This window comes from Pyrus communis, chromosome 2, assembly GCF_041283825.1.
Source record: "Pyrus communis isolate YQ-2024b chromosome 2, ASM4128382v1, whole genome shotgun sequence".
Classification (NCBI taxonomy): Eukaryota; Viridiplantae; Streptophyta; class Magnoliopsida; order Rosales; family Rosaceae; genus Pyrus; species Pyrus communis.
In genome coordinates this window covers 26,326,495-26,349,717 of record NC_142566.1, presented here as the reverse complement: position 1 = coordinate 26,349,717, position 23,223 = coordinate 26,326,495, and the positions used below count along the sequence as shown (strand labels likewise).

The window sequence follows — 23,223 nt, the reverse complement described above, 5'->3', positions numbered from 1 at the left end:
GATTAAGTTTTTTTCACATTCTTCTCTAAAAAATAATGGTTCCTTTTCACATTATTAGGATTAGTTTGGTATTGTTGTGCTTTTTTTAAAAAAAAATGCATCTAATGTGTTGTGAGAATAAACCGCTGTAAAATAAAGTTATTAAGTATTCGGTAAACTTTTTTTGTAAAAATGTTTTTAATTAAATAAAAAACAATGTCAAAGTGTTTGGTAAATTTTTATACAAATTACTTTAAATATGTTAAATGACTAAAAAAGATATAATATTTAATGTGATATAATAATTGTCAAATACAATAATGTATGAGCAAAGATTGTAATTTTGTAAAACATGTGGGGTTATACTTGTCATTTGAAAGCATTAATTATTATGCTTTGAAAAAAAAAACACTTTTCTAGAAGCATAATAGACCCTACTTCTCATTTTCTATGTTTTTTCTACTTTTATTGACAGGAGTTTAATAAGCTGCTTTCTTTTAGAGCACCATAATCTCAAACTAATCCTTAATAAGTGACCATTTTGAACTTTCTTGGCGGTATCGGTATGGGGGGAGAGAAAAGAAACTAGCGCAAAACTGTAGACACTCGATTCGTTGTAATATATAATAAAAAATAATAGTCACGTATAAAATATGATACGATTATAGTTCTGACATATGTCTCTACAAAAGATAATCGCCGTGTTTTTCAAATTTGTTGGTAAATTGGGGACATCATGAAGATTTTCGCGCTACTCTTAAGTACAACGTTTCAAACCTTGAAAGACCACTGAAGCTTTGAAAAGTCTGGTGATTTTGTTAGGTCATGTGAATGACTGAGATTATCGATTTTCAACTTCCCAAGCAACTGTTATACAAAAATATAATTTAAAACTCAAGAGGAGGAATCAACATCGATATTGTTTTCAACTTAAACCACTAATAAGAGTAGGGTCCAAAAGACCATGCAATTAGTAGTTGTGCCATTCAACTAAAAGAGAATCACAATGTTAGTTGATCACATCACATGGCCGAGGAAAACACGGTACAAAAGTACTAAAAGCGTCCAAGCGAAAGTGCTTTCTTCTCATATAGTTTCATTTAACTTATTTTACCACAACAGTAAATATATTTCAATGGATACGTTGTCACATGCCAATTCGCAGTTAGTCACACATCAACTCCCCACCGTTCGGGCTCAATGGCCCGAAGAGAGCTTGCACTTCACTCTGATTCACCTCCTCTAACTTTGACGGGTTCCACTTCAGATTCTGCATTGACAAGAAATCGAAGCCAAAGATAAAGATCCGTTCTGATATACGGAAAGTAAGATGATTATATAACTGTAGGTCTAGTCGAGGCTGTATTTCTTTATGTTGCAGCAACTCCGTCAGCAAATAAGTTTATAGTAAGGAATCTTGAGCATGATTAACCAACCTGATCCTTGTCCAGCAAAACTGCCCGCACACCTTCAGCAAAATCAATCCACAGAGACGATCTTATAGCAACGCAATATTCAGTTTTCATCACACCAGTTAACTGGCATTGGTCAAGTAAAGCACATGTTACTTTCAGGAAATGTTAGATACTATCAAAAGGATGCAACCGTGTGATGAAAGAAACGAAAATGTAGAAAGTCCAGACTCACTGTGGAAATTGATTGTCATTTTTCCCAAGCGCAGATGCAACTTTGGAGAAATAATTTTGAATCAAATAAAGTGAGAAAGGAGCACCCTTTCCAAGGCCTTGAAGAACTTCATTAGCCCACTCCACCACTGCAATAGAAACAATTTGATAGAAAATACTTCACTGCGACATACAAGCCTCTGCAATAGAAACATATTTCATTTCATTATCAACAAACAAATAGCATTGACAAACTTACCAGTAGCATCTGAACTCTGCTGCTGCTTTTAAGTTCATCAATTATCTCAAGAACCGACTTATTTGCGCCAAATGCTGAAGTTATTTGAGGTAAAAGACACGAGCCTAGCGGCTATCAACAACAACACACTTCACATTTGGGCTATCAACAACTCTTCAAGATTTGGGAGATTTGAAAAGTCTGGTGATTTTTTTAAGTCACAGCAATAACTGAGATCAAGGATTTTCAAGTTTCCAAGCGACTGTTGCACAAAATCAAAGGAAAATTAAAATTAATATCCAAAAGGAATATCTCGTAAAAAAGAGAGAAGGAAATCCAAAATCAAATAGAAACATAACATCATCATGTGTAATCGATTGTACCTTGGAGCCCTCCCAAACTTGTACCAGTTTGCCAAACTTTATCTCTAGAATAACTAGTTCTCGTTGTTGATCAAAGAAATCACCTGGTATGGATTTTAAAGGGCATCCACCCCAGCACAACCATATTAACTCTTTGGAAAGATGTTTGTATTCTCCATCGAGCTGCACGTTGTAGAGCTGGAGCAGTCTCAGTTTCTTCATATTGGCAAATGCTTCTGTTCTGACTCTAGCCCAGTAACAGTATGGATAAAAATTAGGGGGACCTACAACAAGTCCTTCAACTTCTTTAGTTCCCTGTTAACACATTATACTGGGTAAGAAAAGGATTATGTGCATCTATTCCTAATTGAGCTTCTTTATGCAAATACATATATTTACACATGAATGTTTCTAATGTATAATAGGCATACGTGGGTTACATATATGCTTTTCTTGTACGATGCATTAATACAAATTTTATTGAGAATGTACTTACAGATTTATCTCTCAATACATCAGTGACCTCTTGAAGGTTCCACAATCTACTCCATTCTCCAAGGGGACGACGAGAATTTCCAGAAATGATTACTTTGGCCATTTCTCGAAGCAAATCATGCATGTTCAACACGTTGTCTTCAACAGTTATAAGGCATCGTTCAAGGAGGTCACGGATTCCTATTGTTGCAAAAAAGTTACATTCATCTAATATTTTTACGACATAGTCCTTATCCCATCCAATAAAGAAACAAGATATGTCAAGGAATATATCCTTCTGTGTAGGATCTAGCCTTTCAAAGCTTACTCTTAGCGGTTTCATTATTCCTTCATCAGGAAATTTTTTCAACTTCTCCAACTGACTTTTCCACTCTGTTGGGGTTCTTTCAATCATCGAAGAACCTAAAACTTCAAGGGCTAGTGGCAAACCTCCACAGTAAGAAACAACCTCTTTTGAGAGTTCAAGATATCCTTCATTAGGCCAACTATTTCCAAAGGCATGCCAACTAAAGAGCTTCAGAGCTTCATCTTCATTCATTTCCTTAAGCGGATATGTCTTGTCCACTTTCATGTTCACTTGCTTTAGTAAACGTTCATCTCGTGTCGTTATGATAATTCTACTTCCTGGGCCAAACCAATCACGATTTCCAGCTATTGCATTTAGCTGTTTCACTTTGTCTACATTGTCAATAATGACCAGTATGCTTCTATGTCGGAGATGATTTTTTATCAGACTGATACCTCCATCAACACTGGATATCTTAGACTCGGTCTGTTTCACGATGTCAGAAACAAGTTTTCTTTGCAAATCAACCAGATCACATTCGCTAACATTGGCGAGGAAACTTTTGAACTGGAACTTATGATGAATTTGGTTATAAATGGCTTTGGCAGCTGTTGTTTTACCCAATCCACCCATCCCCCAAATTCCAACCATGCGAACAACATCTGATCCACCATTTGAAAGATAAGTGATGATATCTTGAATGCGAGTATATATTCCAACTGGGTGCTTGGCCACATGTGGTTTTTCTGCGCTTGGAAGCCATTCCGGGATAATCTTGTCAACAATTTCTCTAATAAGCTTTGCTTCGCGCCTGAAAAATTGAATTGGTAAGCTTAGTAAGTAGGCTCAGTAGGAGCTATTAGTACTAATATAAATAATTTTCTTGCCTTCATTCCTTCGTGTGTGTGTGTATATGTACACAAACTAGCTACTAGCTAGTATGTAATTTTGTGACCAACTTCAATAAAAGAAACAAATTCATTCATGGATATATTAAAGTTTGGTGTATCAATTAAACTCCAATTAAGATTCAAGAAATTTGTGGGATGCGGGTTCAGGGTTCGGGTGAAGGCTGTGGTCCGTGGGCTACAGGTTGGGGTCGGCTGGCGAGTGGGGATTAGGGATTGGGGGTTGGAAGTGGGAGGTTGACGGGGTGTGAATCAAAGATTGAAGGTGAAGGAGTGGGCTGCGAGCCTGCGAGTGATGGTGGGATAAGGTTTGCCTAGAATTTTATATATATATATATATAGGTGAAACTAACATGTAAAGTTGTAAACACTTCTAACTAAAATTTAAAAGAATTGGTTACAAAGGACTAACGCTCCATATTTTATCAAGTTCAAGCACAAAACGTAATGAATTTTAAGTTTAGGAACCAAAGCTACAATTTTCCTCTAGATTTTATATGAGAGATTAAGGCGTATTAATTAAGCATGTTAATTAGAGTAATACAACTTAAATATTGAAAAGCACGTGAATGATTACCTATTATCAGTGATTTGAAGATGGTAGCCAGACAAATTTGCAGCTTCTCTAAGAGCCTTTCTCCACTGCTTTACCCTTTCTCGTTTTTTTTCACGTTTCTTGTCATCTTTTTCTTTACGGATGTTCTTTTTGTGCTTCTTAAATGCTTGGGCTAAAACTCCATTCTGCTTCCTGACATGTGAAGGATCAATGTGATAGAATATTGGCAAAACATGACGCCCCAGTTTGTCTCTGCACTCCATGATCTTCACCAGCTCGTTAAGACACCAACTCGAATCCGCATACCTCTCTGAGAAGACAATGATAGAGATCTTTGATTTTTCGATTGCCTGTTCCAGTTCTTTTTGTATTTCTTCCCCTCTTTTTAGATCATCCTCATCAATATAAGCCTGGTATCCCTTGTCTGTTAATGCCGCGTGGAGGTGGTCCGTGAAGCCATTGCGTGTGTCTTCACCGCTGAAGCTGAAGAACACGTCGTAATCCCAAAGTTTTGACTTGGAGGATGAAGAGGAGGCTTCGTGGGTTGTCATGGCGGTATCCACCGTTATGGCACAGCAGTGGTTCAGATCACGACTGAAAAATGGCAGTAGTTGTGTTTGTGCTGTCGAACGGATGATCCTGAAATACCTAAACCCAAGTCAAGCTCCTTCAATCAACAAGAACAAAGTTTATAACATAATAATGTTGGCATATGAACTTGAGAAACAACATAATGTAGGCCAGAAGGTGCAGAGACAAACTTGAATGCAAGCTTTCTGAAATTTTCCAAACAGTACAGATAAAAAGGTAACACCCTAGTCAGACGAGATGCGAGCTTTCTAAGAACCCAGATGACAAAATCAACAAAATAGAATGGAAAAATGACTTACACTTTTAAGGCATGCTCGAATCTTGATCTAAAATTGGTGGTGGGTCGATTGTTGGTCACCAAATCTAAATGAAGAATTCATCAAAACCTAGAACTTTAAACAAAGAATTTTCCAAATCAACATTTACTAAAAACCAGTTACTTGGTTATCATGCATGATGGCTTGCCAAAGACTGAATTAAGGAATGCACAACTTTACTTTTATGATTATTTTCAATGACAGCTAAAAGGTCAAATCCAAATGAAAATAAAAGTTAGGACTTCACAAATCCAATTAAAAACCTAATGCAAAAGTTACAAACACCCACCAAATGATTCCAGATAAAGTTTTAAACTCAATGTCAGACCAAATGAAATTAAAAGTTAGGACTTCACAAAACCAATAGAAAATCTGATTCCAAAGTTCCAAACACCCACCAAATGATTCTGGATAAAATTAAAACTTAAAAACCCAACAGAAACAAAAGCATTGGTGTGAATTAACTGTATCTAATTGAAGAAACTAAAACAAAAGTAAAGCAAAGAATATACCTCAAAATGTCAAGCAACTAAGTTCTTCCTCCAACCCAAAACTCTGAAAATTCCACACAAAAAAAAGGGTAATCCCATTAGCAATTCCTCACTTTCAAAATTAGCAAAAATTTGGGCAACAATAAAGACGCGTTGAGAACCATCACTCTTCTCCTTATGTATTTGAAAAGATATATTATAAGCAGTTCATTCTGATCATGTTGCATATAAATTCCTTTTCTACAGAGTTCATAAAAATATGGTAGTTTATGGCATCTGTTGAATAACATAGTTGAAAGATTTAAAATTGATATATTCAATTTTTATGTGTAAAACTATAACATGTAGCTAAAGCTATTGGGTCTATATATCCATAGCAATCATGTCGTAATTGAATGTTTATCGATGTAAATAGATGATTTCAGTCATGTGATACATGTTTCTTGATAGTATACACTGAAGTTTGGTCGTTGGATAAAAATCGACCAAAATCTTAATAAGAGACTCTTTTAACTTTTAACTAAAAATGAGCACAACAGTACTACACTAAGCACACTTGGGACTCAAACTCCTCAAAAACATATGAGAGAGAGAGAGAGAGAGAGAGAGAGAGAGAATAAAAAAACAATATTATTTTTCACACAAACTCAAAATTGCTTATTGCTTATAAAATTACAAATCAAAACAAATGAATGCAAATCCAAAATTGCCCTAAATTAAATCTGATTAGTTAAATGCTTGTTGCCCTACAAATGTCATTACACCCGACAAAACTTGCTTTGAAGTTGATATTTTGGTCAATCCAGGGGAAAAGGAGTTATTGATTTTGGAGCAGTTGTCATGGAGAATATCATCTCCCTGTTGAATGATCTAAAAAGGGACTTACAGCTTCTGGTGGCCATAATAATTTAGGAGGCCCTTCTCTCCAGATTTGCTCAATAACTTTCCTTTTCGTAGCTGGTAATATTGCAACTCCAAGAATTGCTCTGAAGAGATAAATACAATAAAAATCAAACTAAAACAAAGCCATTGGAAGAAATTTAGAAGACACAAACACCACTACAACTCAAAGTTAAAGTCAACAGAAACCAAATGGTAGAAGTTGAAAAAATATATGGTCATAAATCGAGAACTTCATCAAACTAACAGCAATAAAATCTCATTTAATCTGTCTAAAACCAAAAAAGAGAGAAAGGTAATTTCAAGACCATTGTAGTAATAATACATGGCTGATGCACCTGTTGCTCAATCAAATCCTTTGTCTGGCTAAAAAAAATAAAAATCTGTAAATACATTCACGTCCAATTTATGAGAAATCATGGGAAAGCAAATGCATTGATAACGGAATCATGAATATGAAGAACTTGTCAAAAAGAAAAAGAAAACTTCTTATAGTGTGCCAAGAACATCCTTCTACTCCTAGCAAATTTTTTATGGCATTATCCAATTCTCAATTCATAATTCAAACAGTAACTCAAAGTCTATAGTGTATGAAAAAGTGATATCTTAGTTGATCATGATGATAATTAAGCAGATTAAATGACGACCCATAAAGCATACAAATTCAGAAAAGGAAAGGTTCAAAACTGCCATAAGAAAACACAAAATATATAAATGGGAAATCAAAAGAAGAGAAGCGAAAAAGGAACAAAAAACCAAACAAAATTATTAGGTTTGGGATATACCATTATCTGAAATGCCACAATCATCAAAGTCAAACATAAACAATCCAAAAATTTGTGGAAAATACCAATAAATGCTCAACTAAAAACGAAAGAAAACGTAGAATAAGTTTACCTGTTCTCCCCCTAATTAAATTGGAATACAATTCACCACTAATATTCTCGTCATCCTCTTCAGCCTGAAAAATTTAGTAGAATTATTCAATGAAGACGCTTAATGGAGACAGTAATATTAGCAATGGAGGAGTTGAATTGATAACTAAAACTGCAAGACCAAATGACTACAATAGGTTCAAAACAGAAACTCATCTGTTAGATGTCTCATCTTTAGGCGGTGCCTTGTTCTTTTTTTTTTTTTTTTTTTTTTTTTAATTTTTTTTATTTGTTGCATGTCTTGTGAAGTTCATGTAAATCAACAAAATTGATACTTTTGACACAACCAACAATGGAGAGGTAAAAAGTTAAAAACAGAAGGAATGTCTTCAGTTTTGTAATGGATTTTGCAAGTCAGAAATTCTGTTTGAGAATTTGAAACCCAGAAAGTCTGCTAGCAATTATTAACGATCACAGATAAGCACCGAATGAAGGCCAATCTAATAAGCCAAAATATGTAGGGCACTAAATTATTGCCCAGTAACAATGATAGATAAGCACATGTGAAACTAAAGCAAAATTTTCATTACTATCAACTCTAAAAAAAATAACCTATGATATCCTTTGTAAACAAAGAGATTGAGCATTTCCACTCAAAATAATCCCACCGATTAAAATCACACAAATAAAAGCAATTGAATCAAGAAAAAAGATAATTACACAATAACTACACCTTCACTAAAAAAATAAATTATAAAAACGAAGACCGTGAGAATAATTGCCAACCTTTGTACTGTGATTTGATGCCAAAAGCAAAAATAATGTCATATACATAATACATTAAGCCTGCCAATTACTAAAAACAAAACATTTTGCCATGAGGAGAAGTAAGAACATACCGAAACTTTGTTTGCAAATAGATGAGAAAAATTTATACCTGAAACAGATTGGAAATTTATTAGGAAAGATAGATCAGCCCACATGTGTGTAATCTATATACAAAAAAACCACTCTCTTCATTAGCCAAATCGTTTCACAAATCCAAAAACACAGAATTATATCTTGAACAATGCCAATTAATGATTTCCCATTTACTTAAGCCCAACATCAAAGCCAATGAACTGATGAAAGAGTGAAAATGAGAAACATAAAACCTCAATTAAGCAATTAAATGGAGTATTACTTGATAGAGCTGGAAAATTACCCAGTAAGATTAAAAAAAGAAAGATGAGATGGAGCGGGAATCACATACCGGCATCACCTTTAAATATGTAGTGCTCCTCAGAGAGAGGATCAAGAGTGACTGATGAGAGGGCAGAGAAACGAATGATTCAGAAATTCAAGCTCTGAGCTCAAAGTTGGGGCTTCCACTTTCCAACTGGGGAAGAAATAACAGAGAAAACAAAGAGAGCCAATCCACCAAAAATATTAATCAAATGGGTTTCTTCTAATTCAAAATTTGGAGCACCCAAATTCCGATGAAGCAATAACCATTCAAAATTCCAACAGACTGAAGCCCTCACAGACTACAAATTATCAATACCCAGCAATAAAAAATTTGAAAACAGTAATAATGAAGGAAAAAGAAATTAAAGCCGCAAGCCATTCTCTAAATCTCAGGCACCAATCCAAATCACCAGTAATTTGCACATAATGATAAGAATCTAGCAGTATTTCCATTGTTTAAAACCCAAATTCAAGAAATCATGCAAAATGGAAACTTTATATAGAAATTGAAGCTTTACCTGCAGATCAGCAGCAGCAAACGGAATCCAACGGCATGTACCTCAAAAGTGAGAGAAAGCTGAGAGATGAGTAAGAGAATCGGTAAACAAAGACCCCCAAAATTACAGAAGGAAATTTGAACAGAAAACAAATTTGCAAATCCAAAATCACAAAAACGAAATTGAAACACCCACACTGAGAAAAAGCTGTAAAACTCACCAGGAAACGCTAGCTTTTCGGGGTAAAAACTTTATTCGAATCGAATAGAAGAACCGAGGAAAGTTGTACTAGTTCAGTGGTTTTTCCAGCAAGAAAGCATCTTGTTTGTAATTCGTGAGAGGTTGGGGAGCGAGAGAAGCCGATTTGGGAGCCAACGAAAGCGAGGTTGGAGACCGACGGAGGCTGAGAATTGCGAGAGAGAACAACGAAAAGGAAAGAAAAGCGGAATGAAGAGAACCGAGAAGAGGAGGAATCATTTTAAGCGATGATCGACGAGTGGGAAGTAAACTATTATTTACAAATCCAAAGCATTACCCGAACTCGTGATACAAAAGCTCCTTTGACAGAAGAAAAGATGGAGAGTGAGATGATTGCATTCTTTTTAAAACAACTTCTAAAGATTCCTTAATAAACTAATATATATGAAGATGTGCCCTGGTAAAAGAGCGGAAAAGAGGAAGGAAAGATTATGCAAAAGATTCTTAGCTGTGATTACAGCCATTCAATTTTTGTAGATTTTCTTGTCCCCGATTGAGATTTGCATTCTTTTTCAACACTTCTCTTGGTTTCATAATAAACTATTATATGAAGGATTAAATGCTCAATAAATTCTCTCAAAATCGAAGTTTTTCATGAACTTTTTAGCATTTTATGTTTTTAGAGTTAATTACGTTTAAGATATTACAAGTTTTCACAAAATTCTCTTACGTTTGGAATATTACACTAACACCATTTTAATTTAATGTCTCAAATGTTTGGAACTAATATATATGAATTTCACCACAGTTGTAATTGACAACATTGACAATTTTCTCTCTAACAAGGCAATAGTACCTTCGTGAAGCTTATACGTGGCTGTCAAATCCAACACGTGAATAGCATACTCTACTATTGTATTACATTGTGAGGATTTTATCCAAAATTAATTGACAATGAGTGAATAAGCTGAAAGATTATGTACGACTTTAATTATGCAAAGAGTGAAGAGGCAATTTTCACCAACCTCCAGTCAAGAATTTGGGCCTCACAAATCACTACCCAATATACTTTTCTCTCATGCCTTTCGTTCATGGATTGATATTCTGGTGTCCTAGGACCCTGACATGACAAGTTCCAACTTTTGTTCAATTTCTTGACGAAACAATCACATTTACCCTTACGGCACGGCACGGTTCCGGGCATAGAATATGGGTTCGGTTCCGTTACAGCTCCAACACTAATTAGCACTGTAGAGAAGGAAATAAATTTGGATTTCTTACAACGTAGTGAGTCTCTCGACATGGCTCCTGCTGTTTTGTTCTTATTTCACGTCCTGTTTCTCGAGCTTGGTGTTTCCGGTTGCAAATTTTGGTTCGCCAGTGTAGTGCATAGGGGAGGGGATTGTCTCGCATTGTTCCAAGCAGTTAGAGGCGGTTGACAACGGTTGCGATGATGTGTCTTTCTACGGGGAGAACATACAGGAGTCAGCAGTTATTTTTTCGCAACCGTCTTCGATTATGAAGCACAAGAAAGAAAAAAAAAATGAATGTAGAAAGAAAACATACAAGTTGGTTGACAAAAGGGGAAGAAAAATTGAGAGATACAGAGAAGAAGATAAGATGAAACTCGATGCAAATTTTAAGCTAGATTAGTTATTTTTCATTAACGAGCGATACAGAGAAGAAGAAACAGATGCATTTGGAGATAGCTGCTTTAGTTGCCTAGTGTGTAACATTAGCTTTCTGTAATTTCGGAGAAGAAACAGGAGTTCAAAAAAAAAAAAAAAAAACAACTAGGCAGTATCAAAGAAGAAAAATGTACAATCGCCACTTCTCAAACTTTGTAGTAGATCCAGGTAACCGAAGGACTCGGGGCTAATGTACCTGCATTAACAAGAAACAAAGATCAGATTTGTGGGAGGGAATTGCATTGTAGTCAAAATACTCGGCCGTGCGTGAATGGTTTGAGATACCACCATAGAGGCATCCTCCAGTTGTGAGTTTCTCTCGTATCGGATCATTTATTGTAAGAATATCAGTAGTGAAAGTGAAATACCCGTGTCGGGAAAGGAAATCAATGATGACAAAAGAGCAATTTGGCTTGAAACATTGTGTCCTCCGTATTATGCTTGCAACATGCATCACCGAATCAACTTGAAGCTCTACACCTCTCCATCTGTTAAATGTTTCATAAGCAGCATTGTTAAAGTTCTCTCTGTTAGTGGGGATATTGCAGATGGTTTTATATGAAGAAAGGCAAAAAATTTGTAAAAGCTAAGCTCTATAGGTCTCACCTTGATTCTTTGGCACAAATAGCTAAAGTTTTGAGATGGGACAAAATGAGTCCCAAGACCCACATACAGCGCATCCGCTGGTGTTGAAATCCTTTTCCCAGTAAGTCAAAGACATAACAGTGTTAAACTTAAAACAAATACAGAACTAAGAATTGATGCATGAAGCAAACAGAGAAATGGTACAGGCCATTCTATTCTTATAATCTAAACAGTTTCTCCTTATCAACGCTGGAAAAACAGCTTGCTTCAGTCATAGGAAAGAAATTGCGCTTGAGCATACAAAAGACATACCTACAGATCCTCCTCCTGGACTCTTTGCCGCTATTCGTGAAAACCCAACATCTGGGAACAAACAAATTACATTCTAGGGCATAGCAAGAACAGTCCTCTGAAATGTATCCATACAAAGTTAAGACACAAAAAATTCAAAAAGGCAATGTAATTCACAACATTGACAATCTCTGTCTGACAAGGCAATAATACTTCTGTAATGATCTGGTAGCGACCGTGACCTGATATGCCAACACCAAAGCCCATTGTTATGCCATCCATGAAGCTTATAAAGGGCTTCTTGTACTCTCAGATTTTGCATCTTAGAGAATACTCAGCAGTGAATACCTGAAAAACATGCAGCATAAATATCATACCGGTAGCCTCTCAATCTTAAGAAATGGTAGCTTAGAAAAGATATGAATCCTATGCAACAATACAAATCATATTACCCAAGTTCAAGAAAAATCAAGACTAAACAAATGATTAGATGTTGTAGGTTGCCCGAGAATGTCAAACATGAAATTACGAAAGAAAAATAAGAATCGTATGTATGGAACATTAATAAATACATGCTGAAAGCACAATCTTAGCCGCAATTTATGACATTTATATGAGATTGAATAGCCAAAGCAATTAAAGAAGTAGCAGAACTCATATAAGTGATTTTCACTTTGAACTTTTAGGCTTATCAACAAATACATCATTACGATTCTAATGCATGAATTTTGTTAAAAGGGGCTTGCCTGCTTGTATTAAGGCTTAATCATCAATGATTTTGCAAGGGTCAATTGTATTGCTAGTTGTAAATCTATTCACTATGAAAATTACCAAAATTACATCCTATACGGTAGTGAAGGAAGTCATCTTATATTATCTGGATTTTAGAAAACTGTGTAAAGTTATAAGTCTGTTATTATATATAGTTAAAAGGGACACAATTAGACCTCAATCATATTCGGTGGTTGGTTTTTGGCCATGATCTGCTTCACATCACCACCTGCAGGTAAACTAAATCTGGGTTATTACTTATCAATGAATCAACGTGCCAACTTAACGGACACCATCTATCTCTATATGGCAAAAAAACAACACAAAAAGGAACAATGAAGTGAAACAATAAACAACATGACATGAAACAGCACGAACATCAAAGACCAACAATCCATCACGTAAGCACCTAAACAAGAAACAACTTTAGTACAAAGCAAAGCGTAATGTAGAAACCTTCGGCACAAGAGGTGTGTTTTTGTCCTTTTGAATTTCGGCAACAACCACTTTAATGTCCTTTCCTGCATTTACCATGATTGATCACTCTCAAAACCTTACCTAAGCCAAAAACAAAAATAACCTCAAAGAGTTAAACATACATATCTAGAAAAACTTATTTAACTACATGCTAAAATGGAAGTGTAAAATTGCCAGGAAAGATAAGAAACTATTCAAATACGAGTTCTGGGCGTTACCGCCACAAAAGGCACGAGCCGAGCGGCTATCAACAAGAACACACTTCACATGGAAGTGTAAAATGTGGTGATGCATCGTCATCATCACATGCTTGAGTCAGATTCCTATTCATCCAGATAGCTCTTGTATTTCACATCCATATCTGCATTTTCCAACAATTCCCACTTAAACAGAAACACAAAATTCTTCGAAAAAAAAGCTAACTTCTTCGAAATTTGAATCCAACTTTTCGTCTTATAACAAATGCAATAACATAGATTTGTAATCAATACGATGCCATAAAGTTCAAGCTGAAAAATTCAAATCAGCTCCAAATCAAAAGCATTTACAGATACATACATATTATATACACATGCGTGTGTGTTTATCTACATACCTAGGTTCATGGCGTTGAGAGCTCGCGGGGCGACCGAGGGTGATGTCGGCGATGCCATTTGGGTGGACGCTGCCCTTGACGAGCGTCGGCGGAGACCATGATCCCGAAGGTGAGGAGAGGGCGAGGGGATTTGGAGGGTTTGTTAAGAGAGAGCTTCAAATTTGGATTGAGGAAGAAGAAAGCGGACGACGATTTGCTCAGAATTTGGGTCGCTCCCCCCAATAAGCTTCCCATTACTTTCGTTAGAGAGAGGGATATTTTTGGTGCTTCTGGACCGGACTACCCTTGATGTTTCGGTTAAATTACCGGGAAAAAGAACTGCCGCGGTGGCCGAAGTATGGACTTGCCTTCATTTATTGAACTGAGAAATCGAAAAATGAAAGAGGCGTTTGGCTGAAGCATGCATCACCACCTTGAATCTTGATTGTGCCTCTGGATCAAAAACCTACCATCCAGATCAAAATCGTGCATATTTTCCTTCATTGGTTTGTCCCATACTAGATTAACCCCTGTTCTCTTAATTGTTGCATAACAAGAGTATGCCTCTGGCATTTCAAAAGTTATATCAACTTTATCCCAGCTTTGCAAATTGAGCTTATCGTTCGATATTTGTCCCTGCCAAAGAAAACATTCTTCAAATACAACATCGGAATTTTTTATAACCCAATTTTCCTTGCTATTGTATACAACATCGGAATTTTTTATAACCCAATTTTCCTTGCTATTGTAGGTCTGCAACTCAGCACGCTTTTTCATACGTTTAAATGGTTGAAACAACTTAATATGCCTTCTTATATTTCTTCGTCGATGCAACTCAATACGCTTGGTATTATTTATATCAATACTGGCACGAGGATGACCATCTTTACATCTGATATAAGGGCTTGACTGATAAGGATTTGAGCAATAAAAGCATAACAAAGTCAGTCCTTCAAAATTACGACCATCACTCGAGGGGATATCAAAAGTGACTTTATTACCATCGTTGACAAACTCGAACCAATCAGGAACATAATTCCCATTGAGAAAAATGCCACCATATCCGCAAGAAGTCCATCCCTATATATACAATGCAAGTGTTATATCTATATACATACATACACACACACACACACACACACATACATGTACATGTACGTTGCGTGTGTGGATGTGCGCAATAGGAAGACAATTAAAGAGAGAGAGAGATACCTTTAGAACGTTCCTCGTAAAATCAGCTGTGAGCTTGGGGCAATCCCTCATATCAATCCATGTCATGGAGTTTAATGACTTATCCAAGTCTGGAACCTCAGCGAGTGCGCGTGAATTACGTGCATTCAGTTCTCTCATATTCGACATTTTCGAAAAATTGGGCATTGTTACCAAAGAGTAGCAACCAGACGCATCCAGAAATTTCAAATTTGTTGGTAAATCATAGATTGTATGAAGGCTGAAGCAATTATTTAACCAGAGACCTTCAAGCTTTGAAAGATGACTGAGGCTGGTTAGGGTATGAAGGTTATGGCAGTTACTTAACAGCAAATTTTCAAGTTTTGAAAGACCACTGAGGCTGGGTGGGGTAAGAAAATCAATCTCTGAGAGAGATAAATTTCTTAAAGAGTCTAAGCCGTGTAACGAATCGGGAAATTGCAGAGGAAACTTCGAATGCACACCCGCTAGAGATAAATGAGTGAGATTCTTCAATCTTACTGTGGAACGCGGTACTTGTCTTATGGCTGTGGTAGATGCTGATAGTACTCTCAATGATATCATCTTCCCTAAATCCTCGGGCAGTTCACTGAATTGACAACATTTATCAAGAACAAGAGTCTGAACGGATTTGGACTTGTAGAAATCCCCAGGAAGGGAAAAAAGATTCTCGCAGCCTGTGAGGTTCACCAAAGAAAGTTTTTTAAGATGACCAATGGAGGGGTGAATCTTGGATAAACTCTTACACCATTGCAATATCAACTCTTCAAGATTTGGGAGATTTGAAAAGTCTGGTGATTTTTTTAAGTCATGGCAATTTCCGAGATTAAGGATTTTCAAGTTTTCAAGTGACTGTTGCACAAAATAAAAAGAAAATTAAAATTAATATCCAAAAAGAATATCTCACCAAAAAAAAAAGAGAAGGAAATCCAAAAACAAATAGAAACATAATATCATCATGTGTAATCAATTGTACCTTGGAGCCCTCCCAAACTTGTACCAGTTTGCTACACATTATCTCTAAAATAACTAGTCTTGGTTGATTAAAGAAGTCATCTGGTATGGACTTTAAGGGGCATTCTTCCCAACGCAACCATATTAACCCTTTGGGGAGATGTTTGTATTCTCCATTGAGCTGCACGTTGTAGAGCTGGAGCAGTCTCAGTTTCTTCATATTGGCAAATGCTTCTGTACTGAAACTAGGCATGTTAAACCAACGAGGGAAACGTAGAGCAATTCCTTCAACTTCTTCAGTTCCCTGTTAACAAAAGGTTATATTCATGTGTAAGAAACGGATTATTTGCATATGTTCACATGTATGAATACATGCAAGTACTATTGTTGGCTAATTGAGATGAATGTTACTTAATGTATAATACACATCCGTGAGTTATATGTGCTTTTCATGTACGATGCATTAAATTCAAAATTTTATTAGGAATGTACTTACAGAGTTATCTCTCAATACTTTAGTGACCTCTTGACGGTTCCACAACCTACTCCATTCTCCAGGGTGACGAGGGAATTTTTCAGAAATGATTAATTTGGCCATTTCTCGAAGCAAATCATGCATATTCAACCTATTGTGTTCAACAGTTACAAGGCATCGTTCACGAAGGTCATTGATTCCAACTGTTGCAAAAAACTCACATCCATCCAATATTTTTGCGACGCAGTCCTTATCCCATCCAATAAAGAAACAAGAAATGTCAAGGAATATATCCTTCTGTGTAAGATCTAGCCTTTCAAAGCTTACTCTCAGCGGTTTCATTATTCCTTCATCAGGAAATTTTTTCAATTTCTCCATCTGACTTTTCCACTCTGTTGGGGTTCTTTCAATCATAGAAGAACCTAAAACTTCAAGGGCTAGTGGCAAACCTCCACAGTAAGAAACAACCTCTTTTGAGAGTTCAAGATATCCTTCATCAGGCCAACTATTTCCAAAGGCATGCCAACTAAAGAGCTTCAGAGCTTCTTCTTCATTCATTTCCTTAAGCGGATATGTCTTGTCCACTTTCATGTTCACTTGCTTTAGTAAACGTTCATCTCGTGTCGTTATGATAATTCTACTTCCTGGGCCAAACCAATCACGATTTCCAGCTATTGCATTTAGTTGTTCCACTTTGTCTACATTGTCAATAATGACAAGTACGCTTCTACGTTGGAGATGATTTTTTATCAGACTCTTACCTCGATCAACACTGGTTATCTTAGACTCGGTCTGTTTCAAGATGTCAGAAACAAGTTTTCCTTGCAAATCAACCGGAGCATATTCATTAACGTTGGCAAGGAAACTTTTGAATTGGAACTTATGATGAATTTGGTTATAAATGGCTTTGGCAGCTGTTGTTTTACCCAATCCACCCATCCCCCAAATTCCAACCATGACAACATCATTTGATCCACCACCTGAAAGATGATTGATAATATCTTGAATGCGAGAATTGATTCCAACCGGGTGCTTGGCCACAGTTAATTCGTTTGCGCTCGAAAGCCATTCCGTAATGATCTTGCCAACAATTTCTCTAATAAGCTTTGCTTCGCGCCTGAAAATTGAATTCGTAAGCATTAGCATGACTCAATTAACAGTAGGAGCTATCAATACATAGACAATTTTCTTTCCTTCATATATATTCTAACTAGCTACTAGCATTTTTTGACCAACTTGATAAAAGAAAGAAATTCATTCATTAATTAAACTCCAATTACGGTTTAGGTTTTAATGAGAGGTTAAGGTGTATTAATTAAGCATGTTAATTAATGTTTAATTAGCTTCTGTAAAATGTTAGTTATATGAGAGACTAAGTCATTCACTAAAATGTTTCAAATCTTGAAAAACAGGTGAATGATTACCCATTGTCAGTGATTTGAAGATGTTGGCCAGACAAATTTGCAGCTTCTGTAAGAGCCTTTCTCCATTGCTTTACCCTTTCTTGTTTAGCTTCACGTTCCTTGTCATCTTTTTCTTCACGGATGCCCTCTTCGTGCTTCTGAAATGCTTGAGCTAAATCTCCGTTCTGCTTCCTAACATGTGTAGGATCAACATGATAGAATATTGGCAAAACACGTCGCCCCAGTTTGTATCTGCACTCCATGATCTTCACCAGCTCATCAAGACACCAACTCGAGTCCGCATAACTCTTTGAGAAGACAATGATAGAGATCCTCGCCCCTTCGATTGCCCGGAACAGTTCCTCTTTTATTTCTTCCCCTCTTTCTAGATCGTCCTCATCAATGTAAGCCTGGTATCCCCTGTCTGTTAATGCCGCGTGGAGGTGGCCCGTGAAACCATTGCGTGTGTCTACACCACTGAAGCTCAAGAACACGTCGTAATTCCAAAGTTTTGACTTGGAGGAGGATGAAGAGGAGGCTTCGTGGGTTGTCATGGCGGTATCCACCGTTATGGCACTGCAGTGGTTCAGATCACGACTGAAAAATGGCAGTAGTTGTGTTCATGCTGTCGAACAGACGATCCTGAAATACCTAAACCCAAGTCAAGCTCCTTCAGTAACCAAGAACAAAGTTTATAATATAATAATGTTGGTGTATGGACTTGAGAAACGACATAATGTTGGTCGGAAGGTGCAAAGAAAGAGAGGAAAAGAGGAAAGAAAGGAACGAAAGGACAAAGACTATCCAAAAGATTCTTGGCTGTGATTACAGCTATTCATAGGAGAAACAACGGACGTATTTTCATAGGAGAAACAACCTGCCCATCTTCATATATAATACATTTCAACGGACATATTTTAATAGGAGAAACAACTTTAGATTGTACTAGAAATTTTTACTCGGGCGTTGCTGCAGGATTTGAAATTGTATGAAAGATTATCTTTGAAATACATAATAGATTGTGTGATTGAAGATTAATACTATTTACATTGAAAACGTTGGAAAAAGTTTTACATACAAAAGATTTTACGATACAATCCGTATAGTCGCCTATAAAGTTGGGAAGTCGTGGAAGCATAAAGGACAAATAACAAATGAGTTTTGAGAAATTATTCCACAAATGTCATTTTGCATAATGTATTAAAGAAGATTGGTATAAAATTAGCAATCATGAGTAGTGTAACAACATCAACAAAATAACCATAAACCATAGTTGAACATAATTCAAATTTCGTTTGCAAAAACAAAAGAAAAAGAAAACAGAGTTGCAATAATTCAATCTTCAATCCTGAAGTCCGACTCGAAGAGCCAAACTTGAATGCAAGCTTTCTGAAATTTTCCAAGCAACACAGAAAAAAAGGTAACACCCTAGTCCGAAATGAACCGAGGTGCAAGCTTTCTAAGAAATCTAGATGACAAAATCGACAAAATCAACAAAATAGAAAGGAAAGATGACTTAAACTTTTTAAGGCATGCTCCAATCTTGATCTTAAAATTGGTGGTGGGTCGATTGTTGGTCACCAAATCTAAATGAAGAATTCATCAGAACCTAGAAATTTAAACAAAGAATTTTCCAAAATCAACATTTACTAAAAACTAGTTACTTGGTTATCAAGCATGATGGCTTGCCAAAGACTGAATTAAGGAATGCACAACTTTACTTTTATGATTATTTTCAATGACAGCTAAAAGGTCAGATCCAAATGAAAATAAAAGTTGGGACTTCACAAAACCAATTAAAAATCTAATTCCAAAGTTACAAACACCCACCAAATGATTCCAGATAAAGTTTTAAACTCAAGGTCAGACCCAAATGAAATTAAAAATTAGGACTTCGCAAAACCAATTGAAAATCTGATTCCAAAGTTCCAAACACCCACCAAATGATTCCGGATAAAGTTTAAACTAAAAAACCCAATAGAAACAAAAGCATTGGTGTGAATTAACTGTATCTAATTGAAAAAACTAAAACAAAAGTAAAGCAAAGTATATACCTCAATATGTCAAGCAACTAAGTTCTTCCTCCGACGACCCAAAACTCTGAAAATTCCACACAAAAAAAAAGGTAAATCCATTAGCAATTCATAGCTTTCAAAATTAGCAAAAACTTGGGCAACAATAATGATGCGTTGATAAATATCACTCTTTCTCCTTATGTATTTGAAAAGATATTTTATAAGTAGTTTATGTAGTCATTCTAATCATGTTGCATATAAATTCCTTTTCTACAGAGTTCAAAAATATATAGTTTATGGCATCTGTTGAATAACATGGTTGAAAGATTTAAAATTGATACATTCAATTTTTATGTGTAAAACTATAATGTATAGCTAAAGCTATTGGGTCTATACATCCATATCAATCATGTCGTAATTGTATGTTTATCGATGTAAATAGATGATTTCAGTCATGTGATAACATGTTTCTTGATAGTATACACTGAAGTTTGGTCTCAGTTGGATAAAAATCAACCAAAATCTTAACAAAAGACTCTTTTAACTTTTAACCAAAAAATGAGCACCACAGTACTACACTTATAAGTTTTATCAAGCGCAAAATATACAGCACTGACTGGCAAAACAACAAAACACTCAAAACCCAGAAACAGAAACACAATTAGGACTCAAGAGAGGAGAGAGAATAAAAAACAATATTATTTTTCACACAAACTCAAAACTGCTTATAAAATTACAAATCAAAACAAATGAAGGCAAATTAAAAATTGCCCCAAATTAAATCTGATTAGTTAAATGTCCGTTGCCCTACAAATGTCATTACAAACGACAAAACTTGCTTTGAAGTTGATATTTTGGTCAATCCAGGGGCAAAGGAGAGATTGGTTTTGGAGCAGTTGTCATGGAGAATACCATCTCCCTGTTGAATGATCTAAAAAAGGACTTACAGCTTCCGGTGGCCATAATAATTTAGGAGGCCCTTCTCTACAGATTTTCACAATAACTTTCCTTTTCGTAGCTGGTAAGATTGCAACTCCAAGAATTGCTCTGAAGAGATATATACAAAAAAAATAAAACTAAAACTAAGCTATTGGAAGAAATTTAGAAAACACAAACACCACTACAACTCAGAGTTAAAGTCAACAGAAACCAAATAGTAGAAGTTGAAAAAATATATGGTCGTGAATCGAGAACTTCATCAAACTAACAGCAATAAAATCTCGTATAATCTGTCAAAAACCAAAAAAGAGAGAGAGGTAATTTCAAGACCTTGTAATGCTGAGGCCTCGTACAGTTGTAGTAATAATATATGGTCGATGCACCTGTTGCTCAATCAAATCCTTTGTCTGGCTAAAAAAAAATAAAAATCTATAAATACATTCACGTCCAATTTATGAGAAATCATGGGAAAGCAAATGCACTGATAACGGAATCATGAATATGAAGAACCTGCCAAAAACAAAAAGAAAACTTTTTATAGTGTGCCAAAGAACACCCTCCTACTCCTAGCAAATTTTTTATGGCATTATCCACTTCTCAATTCATAAGTCAACCAGTAACTCAAACTCCATAGTGTATGAAAATGTGATATCTTAGTTGATCACGATGATAATTAAGCAGATTAAATGACCACCCATAAAGCATACAAAAATTCAAAAAAGAAGAGGTTCAAAACTGCCATAAGAAAACGCAGAATATATAAACGGGAAATCAAAAGAAGAGAACCAAACAAAAGTATTAGGTCTGGGATCATCAAAGTCAAACACAAACAATCCAAAAATTTGTGGAAAATACCAATAAATGCTCAACTAAAAACGAAAGAAAACGTAGAATAAGTTTACCCCTTCTTCCCCTAATTAAACTGGAATACAATTCACCACTAATATTCTCGTCATCCTCTTCAGCCTGAAAAATTTAGTAGAACATAATGATAAGAATCTAGCAGTATTTCCATTGTTTAAAACCCAAATTCAAGAAATCATGAAAAATGGAAACTTTATATGGAAATTGAAGCTTTACCTGCAGATCAGCAGCAGCAAACGGAATCCAACGGCATATACTGATATAGCTCAAAAGTGAGAGAGAGAGCTGAGAGATGAGTGAGAGAATCGATAAACAAAACCCCCAAAATCACAAAAGGAAATTTGAACAGAAAAAAAATTTGCAAATCCAAAATCACAAAAACGAAATTGAAACACCCACACTGAGAAAGCTGTAGAACTCACCAGGAAACGCTAGCTTTTCTGGGTAAAAAAATTATTCGGATCGAATTGAAGAACGGAGGAAAGTTCTACTGGTTCAGTGGTTATTCCAGTTTGCCAAGTACGAATATGAACGGGGAATGGGGAGCTGGCTGAGGGAAACAGAATTTGAGAAGCAGCATTCTGATTTTTTTTTATGAGAGAAAGGCCTGGTTAGGTGGTTATTCTAAAAAAAATTAAGAGTTGTTTTTGTGTTTGGTAAACATTCAGTTTCAGTTTTTTTTCACAGTTTTGGGTGAAAAAAAGCCAGAAACAAGAAGCTGCAAAACTCAGCTTTGAAAAACTGGCTTTTTTTCACATCTGTTTTACATAAAAGTTTATCAAACACTATAATACTGCTTTTTTTGTTTCAAAAGAACTTTTACAAAAAAATTTACCAAACACTCTGCTGCTTTATTTCACAGCTGCTTATTCTCACAGCGCAGCAGAAGCAGTTTTTTTTTCAAAATACAACAATACCAAACTAGCCCAAAGCCGAATGAAGAGAATTGAGAAGAGGAGGAACCGTTTTAAGCGATGATCGACGCGTGGGAGATGAGGGCAAATTTGCCATTTTGCTGCGAACCCAAAAGTCAAGACTTGGCTTGGTTTATATAATTAATCAATAATATTCCATAACAAGAGCTAGGTCCATGTATTATACAAGGTTCTGATCGATGCTAAGCATTAGTCGGATGGTGAGTTAGGGTATAGACGGATTTAAGTAAATTTATCATATATTATATAAATTTAAAATGACAAATAATTGTATTGGGATATATAAATTACAAAATAAAATAATATATATATTATAAAGTATTAAAACATAGGAGAAAAGACCCAAATCTGAAACGACAACTATAAACAATTATTCAAGGTGGGAGGTAAATGATTCAGCCATTTACAAGATTCAAAACGTGAGATCACGATCTACTGGATGGTAAATGATTCAACCATTTACAAGATATGAATTTAGAACAACAATCTCTTAGATCG

General features: G+C 35.7%; 2 protein-coding genes across 10 annotated transcripts; both read right to left on the bottom strand.

The window, feature by feature from the left end:
• Positions 1-942: 942 nt before the first annotated feature.
• On the bottom strand, positions 943-22,397 carry LOC137747667 (disease resistance protein RPV1-like). 9 transcript variants are annotated; one of them, XM_088689972.1, is made up of 16 exons: positions 22,213-22,397; positions 22,007-22,075; positions 21,829-21,892; positions 21,257-21,337; positions 20,027-20,072; positions 19,495-19,558; positions 17,994-18,614; positions 16,591-17,686; positions 16,117-16,398; positions 15,144-15,992; positions 14,764-15,011; positions 14,190-14,628; positions 1,864-1,967; positions 1,627-1,753; positions 1,416-1,517; positions 943-1,249 (listed from the first exon to the last, which is right to left on the bottom strand). In XM_088689972.1, the coding sequence occupies exons 7-12, from the start codon at positions 18,524-18,526 to the stop codon at positions 14,358-14,360; spliced, it is 3,279 nt and encodes a 1,092-aa protein (XP_088546098.1). In that variant the 5' UTR covers positions 18,527-18,614; positions 19,495-19,558; positions 20,027-20,072; positions 21,257-21,337; positions 21,829-21,892; positions 22,007-22,075; positions 22,213-22,397; the 3' UTR covers positions 943-1,249; positions 1,416-1,517; positions 1,627-1,753; positions 1,864-1,967; positions 14,190-14,357. The 9 variants fall into 9 exon arrangements, with proteins under 9 accessions (XP_088546098.1, XP_088546103.1, XP_088546102.1 ...); XM_088689977.1 differs by having other exon boundaries at positions 14,190-14,567; positions 14,933-15,011; XM_088689976.1 differs by having other exon boundaries at positions 14,190-14,567; positions 14,822-15,011; positions 19,495-19,581; positions 21,257-21,333; positions 22,213-22,395.
• LOC137747668 (disease resistance protein RPV1) lies at positions 2,281-10,231 on the bottom strand. The gene is made up of 10 exons (XM_088689979.1): positions 9,568-10,231; positions 9,369-9,427; positions 8,885-9,001; positions 7,057-8,560; positions 6,735-6,834; positions 5,870-5,912; positions 5,340-5,426; positions 4,471-5,088; positions 2,701-3,796; positions 2,281-2,440 (listed from the first exon to the last, which is right to left on the bottom strand). Exons 8-10 carry the CDS (start codon positions 4,998-5,000, stop codon positions 2,423-2,425), a joined length of 1,644 nt encoding a protein of 547 aa, XP_088546105.1. The 5' UTR covers positions 5,001-5,088; positions 5,340-5,426; positions 5,870-5,912; positions 6,735-6,834; positions 7,057-8,560; positions 8,885-9,001; positions 9,369-9,427; positions 9,568-10,231; the 3' UTR covers positions 2,281-2,422.
• Positions 22,398-23,223: the final 826 nt, after the last annotated feature.

Coding starts and splice junctions, on each gene's coding strand:
- LOC137747667 (XM_088689967.1), bottom strand. CDS start 18,526: ATGACAACCCACGAAGCCTCCTCTTCATCCTCCTCCAAGTCAAAACTT. Junction 16,399..16,590: donor AAGTATTGAGAGATAACTCT/GTAAGTACATTC, acceptor TTTTGTTAACAG/GGAACTGAAGAAGTTGAAGG. Junction 15,993..16,116: donor AAGTTTGGGAGGGCTCCAAG/GTACAATTGATT, acceptor TTTGTGCAACAG/TCACTTGAAAACTTGAAAAT.
- LOC137747668 (XM_088689979.1), bottom strand. CDS start 5,000: ATGACAACCCACGAAGCCTCCTCTTCATCCTCCAAGTCAAAACTTTGG. Junction 3,797..4,470: donor CTTCAAATCACTGATAATAG/GTAATCATTCAC, acceptor TCAATTTTTCAG/GCGCGAAGCAAAGCTTATTA.